The sequence below is a fragment of the Xiphophorus maculatus genome, chromosome 2, assembly GCF_002775205.1.
Source record: "Xiphophorus maculatus strain JP 163 A chromosome 2, X_maculatus-5.0-male, whole genome shotgun sequence".
Lineage (NCBI taxonomy): Eukaryota > Metazoa > Chordata > Actinopteri > Cyprinodontiformes > Poeciliidae > Xiphophorus > Xiphophorus maculatus.
The window spans coordinates 1950310-1977819 of NC_036444.1; the positions used below are offsets into that span (position 1 = coordinate 1950310).

Consider the following 27510-nt stretch of genomic DNA (forward strand, 5'->3'; position numbering starts at 1 on the left):
AAAGCTTTGGCAGAAATGTTGTTTTTGACAGCAACTCAAAAGGTTTCCCAACGAAGCCATGATGAAACAGAAACTCACAAAACGGGATCGATTTTATGAAATTTTAGAACTTAGGAGCAAACATGATGCCTGAAATGCAAAATCCACAGCAGAACCAGCAGAACCAGAGAGGTTCTGAGGTGTTTAAAGGTAAAACGAGGAGAGAGGGCTTTTTCAATCAGGTTAAAGAAAGTCAGCCTTTTTTATTATTTTGACAGATCAGACAAAGAATATTCATACTAAAAAATAGTCTTTGTTTTCCTAGACAAGGCAGTAATAAATAAACCAGCCAGTGTTTTTGTGCTTGAACAAATTAAACTTGTGTTGTTTTATGTTTGACCAGGCCTGTGAAGTTGTTGATGTATTTAAATGAGCTGTACTGGGTCAGTGGTATTGACCAGTACTAAACCTGAGATATTTGAATCTGTATTGGTGGTGAAAACAGTGGATCAGTTCATCCCTATAAATTGTTGAGGCATTTAAACTTCTGAAAAAACAATTTAAAGAATTTTATTGTTAAGTGAGACACCAAAGTTGCATCAGCAGAATCTTCTTCTGGAATGAAATGACCCAATGCCCCCTAACCCGCCGTCCCTCAGACTAAACTCTGCTCATCTCCAGGACAAATACTTTAGCTTTTTCAGCCAAGTGTTTGTTTCATTTTGCTGATCTCATCTCTGACCTCTGAATCCCCTGATAGAAGAAAAATAGTTGAACATGTATAGTCAAAGGAACAGAGATGTGCTTAATAAAGACACTGGGAGTGGAGAGGAGGAGCTCCGGTCTTCCTGCCGCCGCTGCATTGGTTCTCCGCTCTGCAGTGGGGAGGGGCCGAGCGAGAGAGGGAGAGAGAGAGAGACTCCTGGGGGAGGAGGGCAGAGCTCTTGGTGGATGATAGGGAATGCCCGTTAGTTGCGTCTGCCGATAATAGCACATCAGCCAGAGCGCTGCTACTGGGTGAGCAGAGCACAGGCAGCGCAGAGGACTGAGCCGCTGAGCGCACAATGGTTCACCAGACAGGGAGCGTGAAGGGAGAGCGCATCCGCACATGTACAGGAGAGGAGGACTGAGCAGGAGCAGGGCAGCAGGGAGAGGAGCAGGAGCACGAGGAGGAGAAAAGTTACCCGGTCAGCAGCTGAGACTCACTTGGGTCTCAGTTCCAGTGGAGGAGCCAAGCACATCAATGAGCAGAGCAGGAGGAGAGTGATATTACAGCAGGGAGAGCTGCAACTTCTCAGAATCCAGTCCTGTCATAAGGCAAACAGGAGCCGCTGCACTGCTTACTCCAGGATTATCACAGGAAGGCAGAGGACTCTTACTGTGAACCTGCCCCCAAAAAAGTGCCTCTGCTGCTCCATCCAACTCACTTCTGCAGGAGACCACAGGAAGGTGGATGTAGTTGGGTGCCTTTGTCTTTTTTTTTTTTCTTCTAAACTGTGAAGCAGTGGAGATTTGAAGGACAAGTAGTTCTGTCTTATCTCTGGGACTATGTTAGACTGTGCATCAGCAGCAGCAGCAGCAGGCGCTCTAGAGCATGGAGAAGTCCAGCAGTGAGGAGTCAGCCATTCACCGTAGTCCATCAGTAGATAGCCGGGATTCTGATTTTCCTCAAGCCTCCACGTCTGGTCGGCCGTTCGGTGGCCGCGGCTTCACTGCCGGCGCTTTCTACGGCTCCACGGGGCCACGCAAAAACACACAGCAGGGGCCGGCCGGAGCGGCAGCCGACACCGGGGCCGCGGACAAGACCAACAAGTACAGCTCACCCAAAGGCAGCAAATACGTAGTCTTTTACCTGGACCTATCCTTTGTGTTCCTTCTAGAGTTCAAGAAGTGCAACATGGCGAGAGGCTGCTTGTGCTGCTTGAAGTATCTGATGTTCATCTTCAACCTCATCTTCTGGGTAAGTGGCTCATCATTTTCCTAAGGTTTGTCTTGGCATGCTGGCTCGTATCGATCCACTTCATGGGGGGTGGAGGATCTGGATCAGGGGAGAAACCTGAAAACTCAATGTGTGAATGAAATATGAATCTGGGGAAACATTACTGTATGACAAAACGCTGGCTGTCTGGGAAATCACGCGTTTCTAATTACATCAGGGTGTTTATGCTTGTTCCATTCTGTGCAAGCTGCTATTCCTGGACGCAATGACAGAGTCAGTGGCAACACACCAGGTCTTCTTTTGTATTCTGTGGTACTGATGGGGGGTGATCTGGGTCACTACTTTGGATGGGATTCAGAGATAATAGAGTAGTAGTTTCATGTTATTGAATCTGTTTCTTTTTTTATTGTCAGCTGTAAGTACACTCAGATGAAACTGAGAATTGTAATAAAACCCTGAAAGTGTAATGATTACAACGCAGTATCTGATTGTCCTTCTGACTGTTGCGTTTACAGTAATGACGATAATAAATCTGAGCGTAGCCGGTTTACTCACCCATACATTCCACTCAGGATGCGGCAGGCTGAGCCGTGGGTAGCCATGCATGGGCATTTATCATGAAAATGGGCGATTACAGGATGGATTATAAGACTTATAGGTTATGAGGGTAAGTCTTTTGTGTGGATGCAGTGAAGCATGAAGCATTAAAAAACATCCCAACATGAAGGAGTCAATCAAGCCAGGCGGCCGAATCGCTGAGCTGGGAGTTCTGGTAACTGGGGCGCAGGGTGGCATGAGCCTGTGGACTGCCCAGTCTGACACACACACAAACACACACAAAATGACTCTGTCAGTATAGATCTTTCCTTTTCATCTGTCTTTAGCTCGTAGCTCATGAAAGTTATGTCCATTACCATTAATGAAATTTAGAAATATGCAAAATCAAAAGTTTAAAAGTTTGAACTCATAACACAATAGAATCAAAGTATTCAGCTTCAATGTGAGAATTTGAAGATGTTTTTTAATATGAGTAGGAAAAAATCTGGAGAAATGTTCCTGAGATCAGTGACTGGGAGACTGAATGAACCAGCACCCTATGGAGGGATTTAAAAGTGTAGGGGTTATTAATTCTTTGGGAGATAAATTGCACTTTAAAACATTGTTAGACTTGTTAAACATTGTCCTCTTGTTCTACTCTTTGCTTTGTAAGGAGGATCTGGACTCTCATCTATTGATAAATGATTGCTTGCTGGAGGAGTTGACAGTTGCTAACAAAATTGCTAACTCAAACGATTTGATCTCCCTCACAGTTCTGTCTCCTTTTCCTTCAGTCAAAGATTCCTGTTGTTTCATAATCCTGGATGTTTATAGTGAAAAATCAGATTTCCCTCCAGAGCTCACCCACATTCCTCACTAACGTGATCTTTGAGGCACAAGTGCACAATATATCCTCTTTCTGTGTTGTTAAGAAGAAACCACTTAATCTGAAATATTTCAGATCAAATTGTGTTCTGTAAGAGCTCTTTTTGTACAATAAAAATGCCAATAAATATAATCATATTGGGCTCATAAGGAGGATGTCTTCCTTTCATATCGTGATCCTGTCCACAGGGGAAGAATCAAGAGTGATTGGCAAAGATGTAAAAATGACCCAGAGGCTCTTCAATGTTTGAAACGACGTCAGTGTTTGTTTAAATGAATGAGAAGGTCGTAAAAACCCAGCTTATGATAGATTCTTTATTGCAGATATTGATCTACCATCTTTCTCATCTCAATAGGTTCCAATTGAGTGCTTTGGTCTCAAGACGGCCACTGTTTGCTTTAGAGATGAGATTTTTAGACTGTTAGATGATCAATTAAGATTTATTAGGTGTTTTTTATTATTATTTACTGAAAATTAAATCAAAATCCTCTTAACTTTGGCAAATATCTTATTTAAACTTATAAATTTGTAAATTATTTATAGTCAAGTATGTCATGCTGACAACATAACTAACATTCAGATGTTTGGTGCAGGGGGACAGCAGAGAGGAAAACTACCTTTTAACAGTAGAGCCCGGCTCAGCAGCAGCCATCTGTCTCAGCCGTCTGGAGGTTAAGAGGACAGGAAAGAGACACAGACAAACACAGATGGTGTTGGCACTGAAAACCTGCCAGGACAAAGAAGAAAGACCAAGTTAGGAACAACATTAGAGTACACTGGCATCAGGACTAAAAGGGAACGTAAAGACGCCCTGTGTCGGTAGCAACATACCTGCAGACACGGCTCGATGTGGATTAGCAAAGACAACTTTATCTTTTTCCAACCATTAAACTAACATTGAGATGCACTTTTCCTTAAGAGCCGGTCTCTTGAAATCTGTGGGGAGGCTTTTACTTAAACTCTTTCCAGACTCAGTTTGTGCTGAATGATTTTTAGCGGTGAAGCCTCAACGCTACTAACAGGCAGAACAGACATTAGACGTCATGGCGGGTGGTCTCCAATTTTCATTTAGCTTGTTGGTCTTCAGAAAGATTCTTAAAGAACGTTTGTTTACTTTGATCTGGGTGACATGGCTGAAAAATGTATCACAATACAAGCATTTCATATGAGTCAATATCGATAATTATTGATTAGTTTTTTGTTGTAAATATCTGGAAAAACTGCCAAATTGGTGACATCACTTTTCCTGTTTTAACTGCAGTTTCCTCATGAGCTGTTTTACTCATTTTCTCCGTTCTCTCCGTGTCATTTTTTATTTTTAAGCAGTTATGAGGCACGGAGGCAAAACATGAAACTGCTGCTGCGCCAGTTATTCAACAAGTTGTTGCTAGGTAAGCAAAGAGTGAGCGAGTTGATGCCAGCTGTGAGTTGATGTCTGAGATTGAGCGACTAAAGCATTTCTTCTGCCTACATCCCCCAGAATGCTGTGCAGTTCTGATCCAGAGTTCAGTGAAATTATTGAATATTCTATTGAACGTATTATCTATTGATATTGATCACGTCTATCGTGATATATATTGTTATTGATTTATTGACCAGCCCTACATTTACTCCAGAAGTTTCCACTCTGATTGTTTGGTCGCTACACTGATGTCTTTAACCAGCACCAAATAATACGGTGTCTCGCCATCAACACGATTATCTGTAGCTGCTTACGGACTTCTAAAATTTCAAACTTTGGGGTCAGTGTGCAGATTAGTGCAGCTTTGAGTAATGAGATCACTCCACAGTTGGGGGTCATGATAGGTCGCCTCAGACGAAGGGAGGAGGGCAGGAGGTATGTTGTATCTTGACACTCCTGGGATTGCGCTGTTCTACCTTCGGCACTTCAGAAATCACAAGGTTACCGAATCTGGTAGAGAGCTGTTCCTCTTAACCTCTTGTCGTCTCATGCGGAGATCGGAGACGGACGAGGGAACGATCCACAGGGGTAACCAGACACTGACGGTGCACACATGGACTAGCACGCTCGCCGGGCACACACAGCATGTTTACCACCCACACATCTACAGTTGCTTACACTAATAACATGGAGGTAAACAGTAGCAGGCACTCGAGGCATTGCTGTACATGTGCTGATCTTCAGCCCCAGCAGAAGTTGTCCGTGACCATCTGGCTCCTCTTTCTTATGAGGAATTAAGAGAGTCTGAGCTGCAGGGAGTAGTTTGGGCCAGATTAGAGCACTACTTGGTTGTGCGGCTGGGGATTGAGAGCACGGCTCCTTAGGACAGCTCAATGCTAAAGCCTACATCATCAAAGCAAAATGCCTTTGTGGTGTGACAAATAATGTGGTTGAGTGGGGACGAAGACCTGCTGTGCTCGCCTCTAAGCGTGTGTTAATAGTGTCTGTTGGAGCCGCCTGATAGGGCCATTGATGTTCAGTCCTGCTGCTGTTAGCCTCAGGAGCACATCAGCGCTGGTGTTCTTGCTGGGAGCAAGGATTTCATTTTCCTATTGTGTAGTGCTTTCTCAGTACTGCTTTCATTCTGAGCTCCCCGATTCAGACGTCCGTTTACTGTGGAATAACAATGTTTTTACAACTATTTATCTTTTGCTTTGGCTTTTTTAAAAATTAAAGAGGGCTTAAAAACTGTGCTTAAAAATTTTGCTACCGAGTGTCTCATAAAATCACCCAAAAACTCTTTTTCTTTGTTGGAGATTAGTTGTGCAGCAGGCTAATGGCTCTGCCCCAGCTGTGCCATTATCTTGCCATATCAGAAGCTCACTTGATATTCATATTAAAGAGGAAAGTGTTGGTTCAGCAGTCTTGTCCTAGTAATACAAGAGGGGTACAATCAAAGCATCTCCTTTGTTGCAGCAGGAAAAAGCAGATGTGTTTAGCATTCATGAATTCCTGTGCTTACTTAAGGGATTGCTGCAGGATTTAGTCCAAGGACTCACAATTTATTTTTCCTATAGATTCAAACACTGAATTTGACTCTAAAATGTCAAATGTATGTATGCTTTGATGTGACAGGGATACTCACAGAATTAAGGTGGTTTCAGTGAGTTTGGGGGTGAGTGTGTGAAGGTGTGTGTGGTTGTGTGAAAGTCCATATAAGTTTCACACAAGCTGCTCCTCTGCTTCCCTGTCAGGCTGGAACACCCCTGGGTTTCAGGCTGAAGCAATTTGGTTGTTTTTCACTCTCCACAAACATTTCAGTCAACTTTAATGGCTCACTGGTGTGATCTGGGTACAAAAGGTTTTTTTCTTGGGTTTTTTAAGAAACAACAACACCTGAGCGGAATCACTCACTATCAGGTGAGACTGTAATACAGGTAAATCAGTGCATTCAGAATCATGATGAAAGTAGCTCCAGCTAAAGAACTTTTAGCAGATATGCAGTCAGTTTGAATCGATGACTGTCGACTCACAGCTTCTACTGGATAAGTTAAACTATCACAAAGCTATAGATCTCATGAGTGACTGATTCATATTTATTATTACACATCTTTTGAATGTAAATGATAAATCCAATTCATTTTATTTCTGAAAACTGCATTATTAACAAGACTGACGATGCACTGACTGCAGTTTTCTGTTTGGCTACCAATCTGTAAAAGACCTGACCTGTCGATTACAATTTTGACTGATATCCATTTTTGGATGGCCAGTTTATCTACAGTAGAGTATCTACACTCAGTAGTTGGTCTGGGCTCCTTCTGCATGAATTTCTGCATCAATGCATTTCAGCATGGAGGAGATCAACCTGTGGTTCCACTCAGGAAGTCCAGATTGTGTTATTAGTGATGCAGTAATAAAGCGTTACGTCCCTGAGCTTTGAAACATTTTTTTAGGGCTGCAGCTAACGATTATATTAGTAACAGATTATTCTACCATTTTTCTGATGATTAATCAATTGATTGGATAAAAATATTGCCAGATTCTTTTAACCACTTTAACAATTTTTATGCAGTATTAGAAATACATAAAATGCAAATAAAGTAATTTTTTTCTATTTTTCTTAAATAAGAAAATAAACATTTTACTTCATAAAATGCAATAACAGTGTTTTTTCAGTGTACGCTTGACCATGTCCAGAAGGATCCATCTGCAGCTAAAAATCCTTCGAACATCAAGTTCAGTCCATTCTGCTCAACTTAGCATTAGTTAATGCAAACTTCTGACTTCACAGGGAAGAGCTGATCTGCTGACTATTTTTATTAATAATTCTACGGCAAAAGGTGCTTAGTAGGAAATGTTTTTGTTTTTACAGAGCTTTAACTAGGTGAATGCAAAACTGGGTAGAACAGATTTACAAAGTTTTTGTTGTCTTAAATGCAAAATGTATTTATTTGTTGTACAGTTTTGGCTTAAGTACTGCTCTGAATATATTGTTCTTTCAGCAAATGAGCAGCTATTGATTAAGAAATTAGTCAATGATTATTTCAATAACCAATTAATCACAATAAATTCAAGCCCTAATATTTATTCTGGTCCTTAACATTTTCAGAAGCTGTTTCCTAAAACATCATCATGATTATTTGTATTATAATAAAATTTTATAATTAGTTTTCCTTCTGAATTGCTGCGCTATGATTTGGATTGTCTGACCAGCTTGGCAAATATTTCCATATGCCTCCTTTTGTCCACTGGATCATTTGGGAGATTCTCTTAATTTACATGTCTTCTCTCCGGCTGCTTCGATTTGCAGCCCGTGTTGTGCAGCGCCTCTGAGCTCATTAGCTCTTGCCGCAGATCAGTTGGTGTTTGGAGACACTCAGTGTCTTGGGGATCGAGGTAATAGAGCAGGAGAATTGACGGTGCATTTTACCCTCAGATGCCTCTGGTAGGTGGTGCTTTTTGCAGGGGAATTAGGATTTTCAACGCTACAGAGTGAACATGCTCAGCTACAGAGCAGTTGGATACTGTTTGACTTCCAGACTCAACAAAAGGTAAAGAAATCTAAAGTTTTAATGCTGTGATTTAATCCTTTTCTGCTGTGGTGGAGTGATAATTAAAAAACATTGCAGTGATCACTCTCACTCTTTTTTTTGCAAACAAATATCACATACGGCAACTTTATGTTGTTTGAGCATTACTCCAAAATCAATCTGCTGCCTGTTAAATCTTTTATCTGCAGGCTTGCATGAGTAAAATTTCAATTTGAAGTTGGCAGTATATTAGAGGACAATTTTTAGTTATACTAAGGATTAAATGTGCTAATAAATAATACTCCTTTAAAATGATCAAACAGCGATGAAGGGAATATTAAGACACCCTCCTCAACACCTTTTTTTCAGCTTTTTAGTTCTGACCCATTTCTGTGATGGTTTCAAGTCCACTTAAATGCATATCAGGGTATATTTTGAGCTTTAATTGTTTTAGAGGAAGTCTCAAGTGTTCAATGATTTTAGCTACTTGTAGGCGGCTTTGGTCCGTAACCCCATAAATACTGGGGGTCAATTGTATTGTGTTTAATTAAACTAAACTGGTACAAAGGAATATCAGTAAAGGACCTTTAGTCATTTAGTCAAAAGATCATTTAGATCTGTGGTAAAACTGTAAAAACCATCAGGAAAGCCTCCGTCCGCTTTACTCAGCCACCTCTACCACAAAATCCAATATGGCTGCTCGACACTGAAGACAGAGTGACAGCTGCAGTTTTTTTTACAGTCTGTTTGCACTTCTGGCAGTTTGTGTCTCATTAAGCTCAAGTGTTTAGCTGGATAAAATTCTGAGACTTGTGTTGTTGCTGTTAGCTTGTGGTGCTAGTAGGCTACTAATTAGCACATGCAAACAAGCATGTAACTAGAACATGGTTCAGGTTGGCTTGGTGTTATTTTCACATCCAGTTTCTGACTGCACATGTAAATGAATCTGCATTTACATCAGTGCATTTACATTGGTTCAGTGTCACCACTTCTGTTAGCAAATTCTCATCTTCCTTTGCTTGTTAGCTCCACAGTACAATCTGTTGTATTTGTACCATAGTTTGAGAACCAATGCTTTTGAACATTTCATAAGTGAAAGGCTTTATGAAATGCTGATGGCTATGAAGACAAAAAATGTTAACAAAAACAAACACATTCTTCCTGCTTCTTGGGTAAAAATGCTTTTATATTTCATAATGAAATTCAGTTTGGTGGAAACAGGCTGGATTCTTAATGCAGTGTGGAATTGAGGATATTTGGCTTAGCAGCAGCAGCACAGACACACTGAGCTTCATTATCAGAGCACAGGCTGCTGCTGCCATTCTGAAACAGACATATCTATTATATATGTTATCGTGTTTTGATAGCCTTTTCTGGGAATGCAGGAAAAAAATCTGCTTTGTGTTTTCATGTTTGGCTCAGAAAACAGTTTATCCAGGATCTTGGAGCAGATCAGTTTGCAATCAGGAGAGCGTTGTTAGAAAAGAAAATAATTTTCAGTTTCTTTCTGCCGCAGTGACTGTAAACTACTGTGGTGTCTGTGATCACCCTTCTCTGCTTCAGGAACACTGGTTAAGGCATCCGTGCAAAGTGTTATTGTGAAATGTTCCAGCAGCTCGCTGGAACAACAAGTCAGCATCTTTTCCATCAGCTCAAGGCAAATTACAATGAAGTCAGTGTTTCCCAGTTGTTCCTCATCTCACATCTCATTACGCCAGCTGGGAGAATTATTTTGTTCATTTTCTGAGGATCAAATTAAACATGTCTTCAAAGGAAAAGGGGAAATGTGTGTATGCTCATCTGTACACATATTTACATATGCTGTATAAAAAGAAGTGTAATCTATTTTTACTCTTGACATGAAATCAGAAGAAACCTGTTCTGTTTTCAGTCAGATAGGACAAGCAGAATTGTTTCTATTTCCAAAATGACTAAATAGATGTCATCATAAACTTCTGATTTAGGCGTAACTCTCAACATCAGTTAACATCAGCATGGAAAGGTTCAGCCATCATAGCATTATGGTTCTGTGTCCCACAAACTTGACCCACTTCAACCAGTTAGAAGGATGAAATTTCTGACAATTATTGTGAAAAGCTTCTGGAAGGAAATCCAACTCATAAAGTTTCAAATACAATTCTAACAAATACTGAGAAAATGTGTTTAAACCTCTGAAACTGAACGGAAATAAAAAAAAAAAACCCTCATTATTCTGGCATTTAGTATATTAAATTTAGCTATTATTTAGCTTACAAAACTAGACATCTTCACCTTCCTAAAATAATAATTTTTTGCCAAAAATGTTTTTTTTGTTTGTTTTTTGACAAAAACACTTTTGGCAAAAAAAAAAGCTTAGGCCATTATTTTAGGAAGGTGAAGCATTTAATTTCCCTTTGGATCAATAAAGTATTTCTGAATTGAATTTAAAATAGTTTAAGTCTGACCTTAAACAGGAAAACTTTAATGAGAAAAAAATAATCTCTCTTTTTATTTGTAACATTTGTATATTTCTAAATATACTGATTCCAATTTGCAGTATTGGAATACGATTAAAAGCAGCACTGAAGATATTCTTTTTTTGGCTGACTCCAATTCTTATTTAACTGCTTAAAGTCCATTAGAGACGATCTTTAGTGCGCTGGGTCTTCACCTAAATGCTCCTGAAATCATAAGCTGTAGGCTGAGGTATGTCAATAACTGACTGCGGGAGCAATTTTCCCAGGGCTGCTACTTTAGTTGATTCAGTAGGGCCTACTTCTTCTCCCACCATAAAGCCACTCAAGCATCCCACACGGCATCTGGATACTTCTTCTCATCTCTAAACGATCTTTAAAGAGCCGAGGATGATCAGGAACCATGTACGACAGCAGAGATGCAGACAAGCAGATGGACAGAGGAAAACAGAGAAACAAACTCTGAACAGATTGACTTTGAATATGTATATTTTAACGTGCCATGTTGAATTTGGGTCAGGGACTCAGGCATTCACTCTCTGAATCATAATGAGCTCAGGACACGGCTCCAGCAGGAAGCTCTATACTGCACATTGTTAGCGATGACAAATGGGCGCCGTGCTTATGCCCTAAACTTTACAGCATGCATTGATTTATCAAGCCGAACCGTCACAGATTACCGTCGCATCATGAAACCAGCATATTGCAGCTTTCCAAGTGGAGGATTGTCTTAAAAAGCTTCATTGTTATTTTTTAATGGAGCAGCCTCTTTTGCAGTATATGGAATTCAAAGCGTCAGCAGATGCATTGAGCTGTTTGTTGTGTTCTGAAGCAGATGGCTTTTTTTGTGTGTGTTTTCCAAGTGAAACCCAGATCTTCATTAAGTCGAGTTGTTGCAGCGCTCTCGTTACGTCTGATCCAATCTGATCCTGAGTCTTATTTGATGTGCATGAGGTGTGCTCTCCACTGGCTCCCATATTCTCCCTGAAGAGGGAGATGCAGTCAGTAGTTGGGCTCCTTCACTGCTGCGATCCACAGATAACTGACTGACAGGCGCTGGAACAGTAATAGACATTATTTCTTCTGTAAAGCTGCTGAGCCTTTTTGGCTTTCCAGCATCTTATCAAACAGGCAAGGCAATTAGTTCTTCCTATTTATTTAACACCATTTTCAATTACAAGTTGTATTTCTTGACATTAAAGAATTTCTTTTCTGTATCTGCTTGTTTTTTTGTTTTGTTTTTTTCTAGGGCGTTATGCGTCCTGAAATAGAAATTAGCCCAATAGCCTGAAGTGTTGTTTTAAAAGAAAAACAAGGAAACCCAGCCTCCAGTATCTGGGACACAGAGGGATGTCTCTGATCACGGTGTTAGAAACCATCTGACAGCTGTAGTCCAGATCATTCTGGTAGAGTTGTCAAAAATTCTACAAGCTTATTCTCATATCTTGAGTTTTTTCACATGCCAACAAACTTTAGTGTATTTTGTTGAGACTGTGATGGATCAACACATAATTAGGAAGTGGATGAAAAATAACAGGTCTTCAGAATATTCTCCAAACCTAAAAGTGTAAGTAAATATGCAGTCTGTCCCCTGAGAAAATGTTTAATATTTGTTATGTAGAGGGATGAAAACACTAAGTATAAAAATAGAAATCTCAACATTGTTTTTCTTTTCTCTATTCTTAATGTCTTATTGTAATAAGTTCTTTAGTGTTATTTCAGTTATTTGGTGCGATTCCACATACTACCGCTGGGGGCGCTGTCTATAGTGGCATAGAGAAGGTTGGGCACACAGAAGAAGAATAAACTCAATGTTCGTCATCTTTATATAACAGGTCAGTAAAAATGTATTTTAATGCTTATATGTTGGTATCATGTAAAAGTTGAAGAGGTTATTGAATCGACAGTGAACTAGTGAGTTATGCTATGCAGCCTCTGATTAGTATTGCATAAAAAACGTGACATATTCCTGGAGACTAATTAATGCTAATGCTAGCAGACCGAGCATGTGTGTTGCGTTAGCTGAGAAACAGCTAAAGGACTGAATTCAACTGGAATTTACTGTATTTTGCACTTTTTGAAACCGTCTCACACACAAGAGACATTTTAATTGTACTATGGACATTTCTGTAAAGAAGCATTACACCGTTTTCAGTTTTGTAGTCTGTTAAAACAATGGATGCAATTAAAAGCTTAAATATTAAAATATGTTTTATTTCTGCAGAGTAAGATTTGAAAAAGCTATTAAAGTAGTTAGAAAGCAAATTCATATATTTTTATTTTGATAGTTAAAATAAAAACCTCAGACCTGTTGAAGAGGTCTGAGGAAAAGGGAAAAGGTTTTTGAGTTAAAACACTAATTAAAAAACAAGGGTTTAGAGAATTAAAGACGTCTGTAAATAGATTTTGTCATTTGATAAAATTCATAATGTTAAATGAAGCATGTTAAAATAAGTCTCATTTGGTTTAAATAGAAATATGTTATGTCTGTCTGTGATGTACTGAAACTCATGGCTTGTTGCAGTTACTCAGTGATACCTGAAGCATTAATCTGTGTAAATGTGTTTTAAAGCTGTTCATGTTGAGCAGTTTTAGGTTGGTCATGTGATTTGCATAAATTCCCATCTCCTACATGTGATTTATTTAAATAATGTGGCAAGCACAAAGGATTCGCCCTGAAAAACACATTAATTAACCTTTGATCCATCCAGTTCATTTTATATGCATTAGCTGCTGGCATGCAAGCACACCATCTTAAAATCAAGTTAAAACTTCTGCTTTAATTTATTCTGAAAAATAATTTTCTGAAAATCTTAAAGTGCATGAAAATTAATATTAATGCATTCATTCAATTATATATATATTTCCATTTTTATACTTTTGCTAATGTGGAAAGTATGAATTTAGCACCAAATAAAGTGAGAAAATGGTGCAAAAGCCCCCTTTACACTCTCTGTGTCATTTGCATTACTCATAAGCAGTTATTATTTCTGCTCAAATCTCCCATTTTCTTCTGTTAAAGCTCAGTAATGGGGTCCATGGAACAAAAAGATGGAGTCCGGGTGGAGGCTGGAGTGGGCAGACTGAGTCTGAGCTGAGAAGTTTATTATGGGGTCATCAAAGCATTCAGTGAATGGTCTAATTCATCATACTGAATTAGAGTAATTATTAACAGACCTGTGTGTGTGCGTGTGTGTTGTCATCAATGCTCTCCATCCAGTTATCATTTCAGCGAATGAAACGCCGGCCGCCATATTTGGGGTCAGCCCATTAATGCCCCTTCTGTTTCAAACCCTTCATGGTTTAGATCTCCACCGCGTTGCACTCTCCACCTTAAACACGGTTCATATGCAAAGCAGCACAGATGGAGTTGGCCATATTTTCCTCCGAGTCCCCTTCTGAGAGGCTGGCAGAACATGGAGCGCTGTCCTTTTCTTGGGCTGGGAGAAGCGAAGCATGAAGCGGGGATGCGGCGCAGGGACCTCTTCCCCGCAGCAGGAGAGGTGAAGACACTGATGCTTGGTGACAGCTCCCTGAGAGGTGACTCACCACCACTCTCAGGTCTCATTCCTGGTCTTCACAACATGACATCTTTCTTTCCCTCATGTGAATTGATCTATTTCAGAAAGTTGATGTTAATTCTCAGGTTAATTAATCAGTATTCATGAGATTTATGATGGGATTTTTCTATTAGGTTTCCACAAGAGGATTACAGTGTCTCTGCACTCTCATCTTTTCTGTTTTAGAGCCATTTTTTAATAAGCGTGCAGGTTTGCACAATGTTACAGGCATGATTTCTGGCATATGCTAGACTGAGATAATTCCCAGTGTTGCTATACTGGAGTGCACACAGCATTTAGCCTGAGAGGATCATACACACACGCACCAAAATAAAGAAAGAAGCAGGCTCGGTCCACTCTTTAGTGAATGCTTTTTGCCGTTGGTCAAGAATTTAAAATTGGATCCTTTACAAATGCTTCATGTTGGAGCCTTTGGGTTACTCTCTTTACCATTTTAGATCAAGTTAATGACATAATCTTTGTCATCTGGCTTCCTGAACATTTAGTTCTCTGTGGCAGAATGCTAACTTAGATGCTCTTAATATTTTGTTAAAAAAAAAAACCCAAAAAACAGGTTTACAGTTTCCTAAAAATATTTATACCTCTGAAGTTTGTGATTTTGTCAATTGTATAATATTGTGATTTTAAGTAACCAACATAAAGTGGTGCATTATTTTAATATGAAATTATATCTATTTTTTCACTCTTCCAAAGGTTTTCTTTGCATTTTATGAAACGATTGGCATTGTTTTTATGATTGTATTAACTAATTAAAAAAAAAATTCTTACATATTAATTATTAATTATTATTACTATGTTCTGACAGTGGAACACAAGACAGATAATCTGTGATAAAATGGAGCCGCCAAACAGAACATTTAGTTTGTCACAGTTTTATGATTTCTGACTTGATGTTTATTTTGTGATTATTAATTAGCAGTATTAATAACTAGATAAATTGAACACCTGCTCTACTGATAATCTGTCAGAGAATAGATTATGTGGGTTGTCTTGTTTTGTTAACTGAACCGAAACATCGAACTGCAGCTCATGTAGCTAAATGTTAAGGTTGTCAAAGTCAAGCTAGCATAACTCACCTACTCCTGACTTTTTTTAATTAAAACCTCAATGATCTCTGAAACATGATGTTCCCTTGGACCTTATCTCATTTTTGTAGTGTTAACAAAAATAGCAAAACATTGCGTCCTTTTTCAGATTCTTTTTATGATTGTGTTATTTTCCCGAACACCGACATGCCAGACTCAGTTCATAGTAATGACCCATGTGTGTCAACAATATCCAATCCAGTGTATATCAATGATTCCTATTGGTTTTAAATCATTGAACAATGCTCAGTGTGAGCCTCTCTAGTCTACAGCTAATAATGAGCTTAGAAAGTTAGCAGTAGCTTTACCTCTAGTAGTTTGTGCTACTGCAGCATTTCTGTTGGGGCAGCATCACTTTTCTCCCTGCAGCCCTCCATAACAATTTATTATCTGTAGAGCTGCAGGGTGTTAGCATGTGGCTCCATAAAGAAAAGAGTCCAAACTCTTTCAGTTTTTAAAGAAACTATTTTAACTTCAGACTTTCTCCTCTGCATCTCTCTCCCTGTAGGATGCTCTTGGCTCTTTTATACCGTATAGGTGTTTTTAAGTAATTGCTGTTTATGAAATGCCCATTATTTAGTGACAGGAAACAGAAATAAAATACTTTGAAGAACTAACTCAAAGTTGAAGCTGGTGTTCCTAGAGAGAGGCTCTCCACAGTAGTTGTGTTAAACTGCCTAAATAAGCTGTGTACGTTCTTATTTCCTTTTGACAGCTCCAAACTCTCCAGCCTAATTAGCTGTGCTCAGTACGCAAACAGAGTTTAGGTTCTTGTTCTGCATTACTCCTCATAATGCACGGGGAAGAACATTGTGTAATGCTGTGCTTGGTTTTAGAAGAAAAACCTGGTGTTGCTGTTGGGCTTCATCTATTTGTTCAGTCGTTTATTAGATGAAAATCGGAACCCTGGATCCCTGCAGAGAGAGGATGCTTCTAAAAGTAATTTGCGTCCACTTTTCCCGTTGGAGGGGAAGGTTTTCTGTGAAACAATGCAGTAGCAATAATGGCATTCTCTTCAGGGACAGAAAACACACAAATACAGTTTTTTGTTTTTGCAAAACTTTGTAACCCGTACACTTTGTAAACTTTTTATCAGGGATATGAATGAAAAAAAAAAGATTACCATTGATTTTTAGTATTAGAGGCACTGATCAAAAAGGATCTGTTTCTGTTTTTGTTCAGGAATGAAACCGTTAATCAAATTAATTGTGATTAATCAATTTTTGAATTACTTGTCAAGTAATTTATTAATCTATTAGTTGTTAGTTAAACTGAATTCAAATAAACAGAAGCTGTAAACACAAACATCACTCTGAGGTTCAAGGAGTCTATTGGTGAAAAACATTCAGATTTTCCAAAAATGAAATCTGCAAAAACTGAAAATTTGATGAATCAATAAAAATGATTTATCGCCCAGTCCTACTTCTGAGAATTTAAACTCAGGTGAACTCTTAAAGTATTATGCTACATACTGCACTGGGTTTTATTTACGGGTATTAGCCTAAAGGGGCTGAATACGTATGCATGACTTGGTTCTGTGTCTGTATTTTATTCATCAGCCCTCTATAAGCTACTGTTCCCTAGCGGAGCTGAATAATTGGGATATGATAGTGAAACCAAAGACTCGTTGACCTGAAATGCAGTCCATGATGTTCTTGAAGCATTCATTTGTAAAACAATGAAAGTCACAGCTTTTATCTCCCATTTGAAGAACCGTGCATCATTCCACTCTCTTCCATCTTTGTTATCAAGGGCTTAATAATTGTCCCCATAAAAGAAAATCTCATTTTGCTTCAGCAATGAACATTTTTTCTTAAAATCCCCTCCCTCCACAGCTCATCTTTTATTGACTGTCTTGCCTTTTCCTGCAGCGTGTTTTTGCTTTTTGAGATTTGTTGCAAAGATGAAGAGATTTTCCTTCAAGTGCTGCTATTTTAATTTTAAAACTGTCTGTAAATCTTTTCTAATGGTTCAGTTTACCTTGGAAATAGTGTAAACAGCTGTTGCATAGGGAAGGATTTAAAAAAACTGACCTTTCCACAAGCAACTTCTCAAATCGCTTTTAATTTTACAGATCAGACAAAGCTTTTCTCTGTGGAGGTTTCTCCTGCAGCTCTTCTTCTGTAAGACATTATCATTGGCTGCAGCTGATCTCCTGGAGTTTCTTTTATATTAACCTTTTGGTGGTCAGCTTTATTGGCCATGAAAATCCTCATTGATCTCTGTATTTTCATCTGTGAAACAGGAGTAACTTCTCTCACAGACTCATTTGTTTGCAGAAGATGAGCTCCGGTAGGAAAGCAAAAACAAAACATCAATATACTTCTCACTGCATTGGTGCTGGTCACAGAGCGAAGAGGAGGCGCATCTACAGGGAGCCGCGCTTTCATTATATCAGAGTCCGTCTCAGACTCGCTGCTGCGTCCTCAGAGAGTCAGTCCTGGTGTTTGCAGACGATGAGCATGAAGGCTGCGTTTTACTGACAAGACATGTTTGTGGTTCTGCGTTATGCATCCGATGACTTCCAGCATACAAAGCATGGAGCCCGGTTCAGAAAAGCATAAACTTCCTCTGAATGCTGCATGTATGCTTTTACATTCTGATACAGGATCCCGATTAATGAGTTTGTTGGAGAGCCAACAGTGGCTGACAGATCTGCTGCTGCTGCTGCTGACATGATAATTTGATCTAAGATTTCCTTTTATTAATTTTTTGTTTAAGTACGAGGCGTACAGACGTGGCTCCTTTCCCCTCCGTGTTTTCCATGTTTGATCGTTTGGTTTGATATGTTTAAATCGTCACATTATTGCAGCAGCTTCTCTCAGTTATTCTATTAAATCTTTTGCTATTTTACAGCTAAAGCTGCCAACTTAAACAGAGACTCCACTGTTAACTGGTGTGACAGTGGCTCAAAAAAGTGTCATTATTTTAACATGTATGTGCAAACGAGACATCCAATAATAAAAGGTGTGACCTCCACTAAGACTTCTGTTGCCATGCAACAGTAGATCATGGTGCCGTCACTAAGGGCTACTTTATTCTAGGCTGACATAATAATCGTTTATTCTGACCACACAGGAGTAAATGAATAAACTGACCTCCACTTTGTATCCAGTAGTGACTGGGAAACCAAGAGATGAAGCGTTTAGATTTGGTCTGCTGATTCTGATTCTGATTACCCCGAATCAGAATATATTAGAAATGTAACAATTGTTCACTAGCAGCAAATTTAAAATTAAAGATTTCTTAAGAGATGCAGAAGATGTGAGTCAAAGAAGATTAACATGTTTTCCCCAACTACATATAAAAGCATGAAGGGAAATCTCAATAAATACTGTATATCATCTGACAGTTTCTTTTGTGACTACATTGAAAAGTCAACATTTCAGCAAATAAAATCATCATGTTGTCTTCACAAGACCAATAAAATGATGATTTTTCAAAACAGGATTCCATCATTTTTTATGGTTTACACAGTAATAATTGGAGTAATGTATGAAAAATAGGACTGTAACTAATGATTATTTTAGTAATTCATCATTATTTAAATTATTTTGACAAATAAGATAGAAGAAAAATGAACACATTTAGCAAATGTTTCACTTTCCCAATTATTATGCAGTAATAGAAATACATTAAAAATACAAATAAACAAATAATTCAATGCCTTTCTTAAATAAGAAAATAAATATTGCGTTGCCTGAAATACAATATCATGACATTCGTTTACCTAAACCTGTTCCACTTTAGGAGTTCAAGATTGAACATATTTTAAGACAACGAAGGTTTTTTTTTTATCTTAAAAACAGAATTCTCATATTTTTTGAGTTTCTGACCTACCAGTTACCAACCAGAGTCGGTCTATGGTAAACTGGTGTGACTGATTAGTGCGTCACTGACATATTTGGGTCTAATTTGTAAATATTACTACAGAAGTATCTGTCAGAGCGATAACTCCTGATGCTGCTGACACACCCTTACAGGAATCCATGTTGGAGTCGAAATGATTTCTCTCACGTTATCTGATGAACATCCAACACCTCCATCATCAAAGGGCCAGACAGATTGGGGCCAAGGATTCTCCTAAAGGGTCACAGGACCAGCGCTGAATTATTGAGAAAACTTAATATCAAATCATAAATAACAAAATAATGTAATTTTTACATTGTTTGTTGTAAAACCAATGAGAAATGTGGAAGGTATTGTGCTGAGCTCTGTTTTTTGCACATTGGTTGAGTGCAGAGAAAAAATCAGTTCACAAAGCTGCTGCTTCTGTTATCATTTTATGAGGATTTTTGTTTGTCTCCTCTGTTTGACTCCACACACAGCTCCCAGGCAGAGAAGTAAGACGATTACACAATGAAAACATGTTTTATACCAGAGGAGGACGTGGAAACAAAATAACAATAGTTGGTTGGAACACTTTACACTCACGGACCGTTATTGATGCATTTGTAATGGTAATTGAGATAGTTTGGCCACTTTTCTTAAAAATGCCCTGAGAGAGAAGAGTTCTTCCTGATACTCGCTGTGTTTGTCTGATTTGTTGTTCCTGACCAGCGTTATCAGACTGGCACTGCAGAAAATAACCAAGTGCCCAAAATGGAAATACTCTGGCCTTTTATACAAGGGCTGTTTTCCACTGCAAACAGTTTTCACATCTTTCCACACGTATCCAGAAACATCTTCTTAAAAAACGTTTGCTCCCTTTAATGGTGTTGGGTGTGGGCGACTCCCACCAGACAAACTGAATATCTTATTGGCAACCAAAGTATGTTTTAATGGCTGTTAGCAATAACTACCAACAAACATTATGTTGCATTATAAAAAAGTTCACTACAATGTTAATACACAGGCAAAAACCAAGATCATGATTTATTACGCAGCTTTTACTTATGGTATAATTAAAAACTTTACTTTCTAAATCTGTATTTTTAGGATGAGCTGACAATGAGAGCGCTAACCTTGCTACTGAAACAGAAACAGCAAGCGCGTTATCTTTTCAAATAAAAGGTTAATTAATTTTTTTTCCCAAAATAAAAGAATATGGAATTAATTCAAACTCTAAGAAAATTCTCAACACCAAAACCTTCTGCCTTCTCTCAGACAACACATTTTTACCAAGAAAAAATAACCTTTATTTATAAAATATCATTCTTAACATTTCTGATCATTCCACATTTTTTGGTATTATAACAATACTTATATATTATAACAATATTGTAACAATACCAACTGAGCACTAATACATCACCCTATATAGAACAATGGACTTCAATCATTAACTTGACAGAGATAATGCCAGGAATAGTGGAGACCTTCTGTTCACAGTTCAGTATTTTCTGACCTTTCTGTGAAATGTAAAAAAAAATTATTCCCAGAAAGTTTGTCTAAAACCTTTTTTCAAAGAACTTATCTAAAATACTGAAAAGAAGATGCATCTTGGTAACTTGAAATACCCCAAAGCAAAGCTACCTGATGCGCTACTGTTTGGAAAGCAGCCAATCCAGGAACACCATTCATGTTCCTTTGTGCTGATTGGCTGAACCCTGGAGAGTGGAGATGAGAAAGACTGTAAATATTAGCTCCTGCTGTAGTGCTAATATTGTTAGCACTACAGCATATTAATACATATTTAGATATATTTGGAACTCAACTATTAAAATAGGCATCAGTAAGCATTTTTACTCAGACGGTCTGTGAGTAGCTGACTACCGATGCTTCTAAATATCGGATCCGGCTTAATGCCACATATGGAAGTGACATCAATCAGATTTTCTTGTGGATGAAAAGATTGGACTGCCATGAATAGCTCGATATGGGTCGCAATTAAGCAAAAAATATATATATTTCAGTAGCATTTCCCTGCTGTGTTAACGTAGCTTTAGACCTTTCAGTTACCGTCAGTGTGGTGCTGATCCAGACTGATGGAGTTGTGAATATGAGCTGTTCATGTCATCTGAAGTGAAATCTGCACTTCACAAAATCCTGCAGAGAGGAACTTGTGTTGTTTGGTTATCAGCACACATTTATTTTGTGGATTCTCTATCTGCCGTCGCAGGCTGGTCTGATCCATCTGCCCAGTGGAGGAAAAATGCAAATGTCTGCAAGTCAACATCTGTGATGTTGTTCGAGACTTTATCAGGTTTACACGAAGATAGAAGTCCTTTTGAAGACGTTCCCGTCACATTGACCAGGGCAACAGAAGAGCATGAGATGCATGTTAGTCAGAAGTGCTCTCTGAACGGTCTTTGCTCAGATCTAGCTGATGTGACCTACTTGAGAGATGCCCTGTGCAGCATTTGATTAGATGCTTGTAGGATCTAAACATTTCCTGGAAAAGAAGTCCATTCTGAGGAGGCAAGTAACGTGTGAGAGGAGGAGGGAAAAAGAGAGAAAAGGAGCAAATTTATTCTAATAGTGGCCAGTGTCTCGATGATGCGCTGTGATTTATGAAGGAACATAGTCTGGTACAATCTCTTCCTAACTCTTCTGATTTTTTTTATTGACCTTTAAAGAATTGTGTTCTTTTTATGTCTGGGTGAAACAATGTAGAGATAAAGTCAAGCAGCAAAATAGTCATACAAGTAAATAAGAAAAATTCTTTCTCTCTAATATCACCTGACAAAATCCAAATTTTCTTCTCAGTTGAGTCACTATTAAACTCATCATATAAAACTGATTGTTTGCTGAGTTTTCCAAAGGCTTTTATGAAAATCAGTAGATGCTGCAGTGTATAATCCTCCTGAAGCGCGGGTCACTGGTTTGGTATTAAATCCACGCGCAGCTTGTTATTGCCACCGTGTGTAACCGTGCCGACTACATGCTGCTGTGGAAACGGGCCTGGCAGGACTTCCTGTATCATCTACATCTCAGCACAATCTTCCTTCTGCAGTTTGTTCCATTACACTGGAAATGAAGAGAAGGAGAGGCTAAATAAACAATTTTTGATGATAAATTTCATTTTGTCCAAACCAAGAAGAATGGTTTGTTTCATCAATTAACTGCAGCCTGCAGCTACAGATGGAGTCTTTTGTTTTTCACTGCTGTGATTAGAAAGTAGCAGAGCATCATTTGCTATCAGCAAACCTTCATTTTGTTCTTAGATTTTTAGATTTCCGTTCCCCACTGAGTCGGCCCGGCGCTCACGGTCCAAAGATTAATCTAAGAAAAGAAAAAGTGTTTCTGTTCGTGTTCCCTGGATTTGTCCTGCGTTTGTCTCATTTGCTCAGCAGCGTCTCCCTCTCCACCAACGCTGCTCCTCTGTGTTTATGTGCTGCAAGGTTTCTCTGTTGTGCTTTGTTCAACAATGTTCTGTTAGTGTTGGATCACATTTTGCTTTAGTTCTGTTTCTGCTTGAGATGATTATATATGAGAACTTTAGTCTCAAAAGAAAAGCACATGGATGTTGAAACACAGTCATACTTATTACTCACCTACTTGTAATTCAATGTGACATAATTCATGTCATTCAGTGTTTATCTGCCACGCTCGGTCAGTGTAAATGAATCAAATATTGTCACATTCATGTTATTAATATGATGCAAACTCATATTTTGCAATCAGCAGAGGGTAACATATTGAGAGCTTTCTTGTAGAAACTCTGCTAGTATGTGTGAAGCTCAGATTCATCATTTTGAGAAATCTTGGGCATCTTTCAGCCAGTAGTCATCACATCTGAACAAGACAGGAGAGCTGGAGAGTTGTACTTCAAAATCTATTGCAGAAAATCCAGCTTGTTGTTTTTCTCTGCTGAGGTTGAAGCAGAAGCTTCTGTCTTGGTTTTTGGTAAAACTGGCTTAACTGTGGACAGGGACACTGGTTTCCAGTTCAAGGCAGCCTTGAGCCCTACCAGTTCATTACCAAATTTAGGCTACGCTTACAAGAGACCACTGCAGAGGAACTGCTGGTATTTTTGGTTGTTGATTGGGAACTACTTCTCTGTTTAGACGGCACTGCTTGGAAAACCTGAGTCAGCTGTAGCTTTCATGCCAGGCCACTAGATGGCTCTGTGATTTTAGCATGTTAATGAGCGACATTCATTTTTGACCGTTAGCTTACACATCATTGTAAGCAGTAACCCGTCTCAGGCTCCCATGAATGAAGTGATTATGAATCAGTTTAAACACCACTTCATACCTTTACCCTCATTTGACCAGAGGCTGGTGCTAATTTCCACCCCTGGCCTGTGCATGCATAAAATAAACCCTACAGCATGCGTTCTACACATGTACACTTTAACACCTGCGGAGAACTTCACACCTCTGCTGGCTCATCCTGGAAGAGAAATAACTCCTGTTCTTTCTTTTCTGCTACAGAAATGTTTCACTCTGACCTGGTTTCAAAATGTGCCGTCATAAGAGACTCCGCTCCCTCCTGTCGGGTAAACGAGTGAATGGATCGCAACAAAGATATAACGACTTGACTGAAGAGCAGCTCTGTTTGATTTGATGTGTACTGGTTGGACATTTGGACTTAACTTGGAGTTTATGTTTTTCAGTTTGTGAGGTGGATTTGTGGAGTAGATCTAAGGACCAATTAAGTTATCAGCCATGTTTCTGGGCGGTTGGAGGAAACCCGAAGTACCCAGAGAGAAACTTACACCCAGACCCATGATCACAATGACTGCTGGAAAAGTCAAGAGTTTTGTTGTTGACTTACCATCCAGAAACCACTTGCTGCATTCTTGATGGTTGTGCTGGAGGTTCTACTTCTTCTGGCTCTGGCTCAGACTCTTTGACCAATCATCAAAGCTTTGTTCATCCAAAATGTCAGATGCATTTCAACCCAGCAGATTGATATCTGTTTTTATTCTGTATCTGGATGCAAAATGCAGACAGCTTCTGCAGCGAAGACAATCAGCTGTGGATCACAGAGGGACTTTAGCCGGGAGATGAGACCAGTGGTAGGGATATAAATACGGAGGGAAGCGAAACATTTACGTGAGCCGCCCATTCCTCCGTCAGATCTATTAGCCATCATCCCTTTGGTGAATCTCCATGTCCCTCTTTGATGTGCAGCACATTATAGTTTAAATACGGCAGACATTACGCTGATGGAGCACCGTGAACCTGCACTGAATCGGAGTTGACAAACATCAGCAGCATATTTGTTACAGTTATTATCATCTTCACCCCTGGGTGACTCTCTCCACTTGCAGTTGTTAGTCAGGTTGTGCCTGAGTGATTATACATAATGGGCAAAAATGTATAAATCAGGGATATAATTGTCTTCACTTTCACTAACAGCCAGATGTGGAGTTGAGTTCAGTTTGAAAAACATGTGTTTTCTTTGAAATATTGATTTATGATGTTTTTTTCCAGCAGACTTTACACTCGTGTTATTTCTGTGTGAGCATTCTTCATCTGTATGGCTGGAATAAAAGGAGATGTCTCATCCTGAAGGAGCTCCATGCTGCATCTATCTACCCACTCCTATAGCTGCTGTTTCATATTTAAAGAGCTGATTTCAATATAATCAAGTAAATATTCAGCTGCTTTATGGTTACATGTGGAAGTTAGCACAACTTATTCCTTTTAAATAAAGACTATCTGTAAGACTTTCAATAATACAAACTTTTCATTCATTTTCTTCATTCTGGAAGGAATTTCACTTGTTCTATTTCTCTTTATTTTCAAAAATCAGAATGCAGCACAGATCTATAGAGATGAAGATAAAATCAACATTAAGGCAACATTTAAGATCAGTTTTGAATATTTAGCTCTTTCCTAAGCCGTTTGCCTTAATTTAAAACATAAAGCCGTACAAAAGTATTCCAAGTATGGTCATCATTTTAATTTGCTAATAAAAAATTGTAAAATTTGACAAAGAGTGAAAACTTTGTTTAAGCACATTCTGCTGCAGTAAGGTGAACGTTCACCCCACTCAGGTTTTCCTTCAGGATTGTTCTGGATTTAGCTCCATCCATCTTCCCATGACCTCTGACCTGCTTCACTATTACTGCTCCAAGAAAGCATAATTATTTTAACACTTTTGAAACTACTTACTGCAAATGCTAAATAGAAATTCATCTAAAATCTGGAGCGAACCCAGGCATGTACAGGGAGAACATGCTACCAGCTGCTCCACGTCAGCCCTTCAGTGAACATACTTTGCATAAAGAAGTTCATTTTTGCCCAAAAGCTTTAGATCATGTTTTTTCTGGCCGACATGATTTGTGATCTTTGAGTTTTGACCTGTTTTTTTACTTTAAGCACTACAGCACATAAAGGATTCTGGTGACGTTTGGGTGGGACACTAGTGATTAATTAGCCCTCGGATCAAATTCTGCTTTGCGGCCCATAAAACTTTGAACCATTTGTTGTTTTTAATCTTTTTATAATATTCCTCTAGAGCGAGTTTTGATGAAACTGGTGATGGGTGTATGAGACTCAGAAACATTTAAAGCAATCTGACATCGCTGGCGTTGGTTTTTCTGAACTTCTGCAGGCAGTCAGGAGCAGAAATGCACCCTGACAGTGGGATAATTGAATTGACCACCTTCACCACCCACTGCTGCCTGCCTTTGCTTCACACCTCCTCTGTGCCGGTGGAGCGGATAGTGATTTCTTTGAGGTTTAGAGAGAAAATAGTAAGATGGGAGTGTATTGATCACTCTTCTTGAAAGCAGAGCTTCACAGATCAGTGAGTTTCCCAAGCAGGCAACATTTTGCACAAGGAGGGATGCTCTTCACATCCAGACACTGGTTATCTGTCACTGAGAGCAGGAGCTGCTAAGAGGCTTTACCTTATCGTTGTCCGGAATATAAATCACCCTTTATGTAGCTGCAGCCGTGTGAATAAACAAATCTGTGTGATATCAGCGAACCAACCTCCTTGTTCTCGTCTTCCTGCCTTAACAGCCCAGCTAGAGGAGGTAAAATGAAATATTATGAAAGGTCAAAGGGTTCAAATCACCGAAGAACTCAGCCAAACAAGTTTTTCTAGGTTTCTGTAGCATAAAGCAATTATGTTATTAATTAATAGTAGAAAGGTATGTCTATACACACGTTAGAGCTGCAACATCAACCTTGACTTGGGTTGCATTCACACCAGCCCTGTTTAGTTCGCTTTAATGCAACTCCAGTCTGTTTAGAAAGTCCAGTTCGTTTGGGGACGTAATCAAACTCTGGTCCACCTGCAAACCTCTGTCTGTTCGGTTGAAATGAACTCTGGCGCAGTTCAAATGCATATGTAGACTGCTCCAAAGGCAGGAAGTGGACTACAGTGCAAGGCATTCTGGGTAAATAAAACCAAAACAAACCCGTGGGTGTAGAGCTAGTGGGAGAAATCGCTTGTGGTCTTTTACTTACCATGGCTGTGTCTTATAAGGTTTGGTATTTATTGAAACTACATTCTTATAATTTTGAGATGATCTTTTCTCATAATCAGAGGGTAATCTGACAGGAGTAAAATGAAAATCTCCATTGCAACCCTTTTTAGATGCTGTTTTATTTTTACTTATTTTTTTGACGTTGCTAAACTTAGCATCATACAATGGGTTTCATCCTTAATGTTTCAGATGTGTGCAGCTTGGCATGGCGCCACTTCCTTCAGGGCAGAATGTGGAACCAAATGCGGTGATGTGTGAATCCAAGCTCCTCACACCGCCTGCAAACAGAGGGGTCTGCATATGTGTGTGTGTATGTATGTATGACTTTCTTTATGTGCATATCCATCTGCATATTTTAAAATATGACTATCCTTGATAGGCAATCAAACGGAACAGCTTCAGTCTTTTCGCTTGCAGCCCGTTTCCAGCGGCGACGCTCTAACTTTAACACTACACGACCTCCTGCAGTGCGTTCTCATCTAATTAGAACCCCGTTCTGTGCGCCGTGCAGCTGTGATTGGGATGCCATGCAAACAAATTGAGTCTCGACATGCTGACACAGATTGTCTAAATGTTTTCAGATTTACACTAATTCTGGTGGAGTGTCACTGTGTGTGTAAATAAACTCGTCTTGAATGGAAAATAAGCACAAACATTTTAATTCTCTATCATTAATCGTTCTACTTGCTTAATTGCGAGCAATTATAACTTTAATTATGATTTTATAATTTTATTTGGGGTTAACAGTCGACACACTGTTTTTGATCTGAGGGTTTGTGTTAT

General features: G+C 39.0%; 1 protein-coding gene across 3 annotated transcripts in view; it reads left to right on the top strand.

Moving 5' to 3' along the window:
* LOC102227229 (tetraspanin-9) overlaps nucleotides 1–27510 on the top strand; it is a 205852-nt gene that overhangs the window by 107236 nt on the left and 71106 nt on the right. For 2 of the 3 annotated variants that reach the window (XM_023349338.1, XM_023349341.1), the window contains one exon: nucleotides 1860–1939. In XM_023349338.1, the coding sequence (XP_023205106.1) occupies nucleotides 1877–1939 (63 nt within the window). In that variant the 5' untranslated portion in view covers nucleotides 1860–1876. Of the gene's footprint in view, nucleotides 1–936; nucleotides 1940–27510 lie in introns of those variants that run through there. The other variant, XM_023349331.1, reaches the window with a different exon arrangement.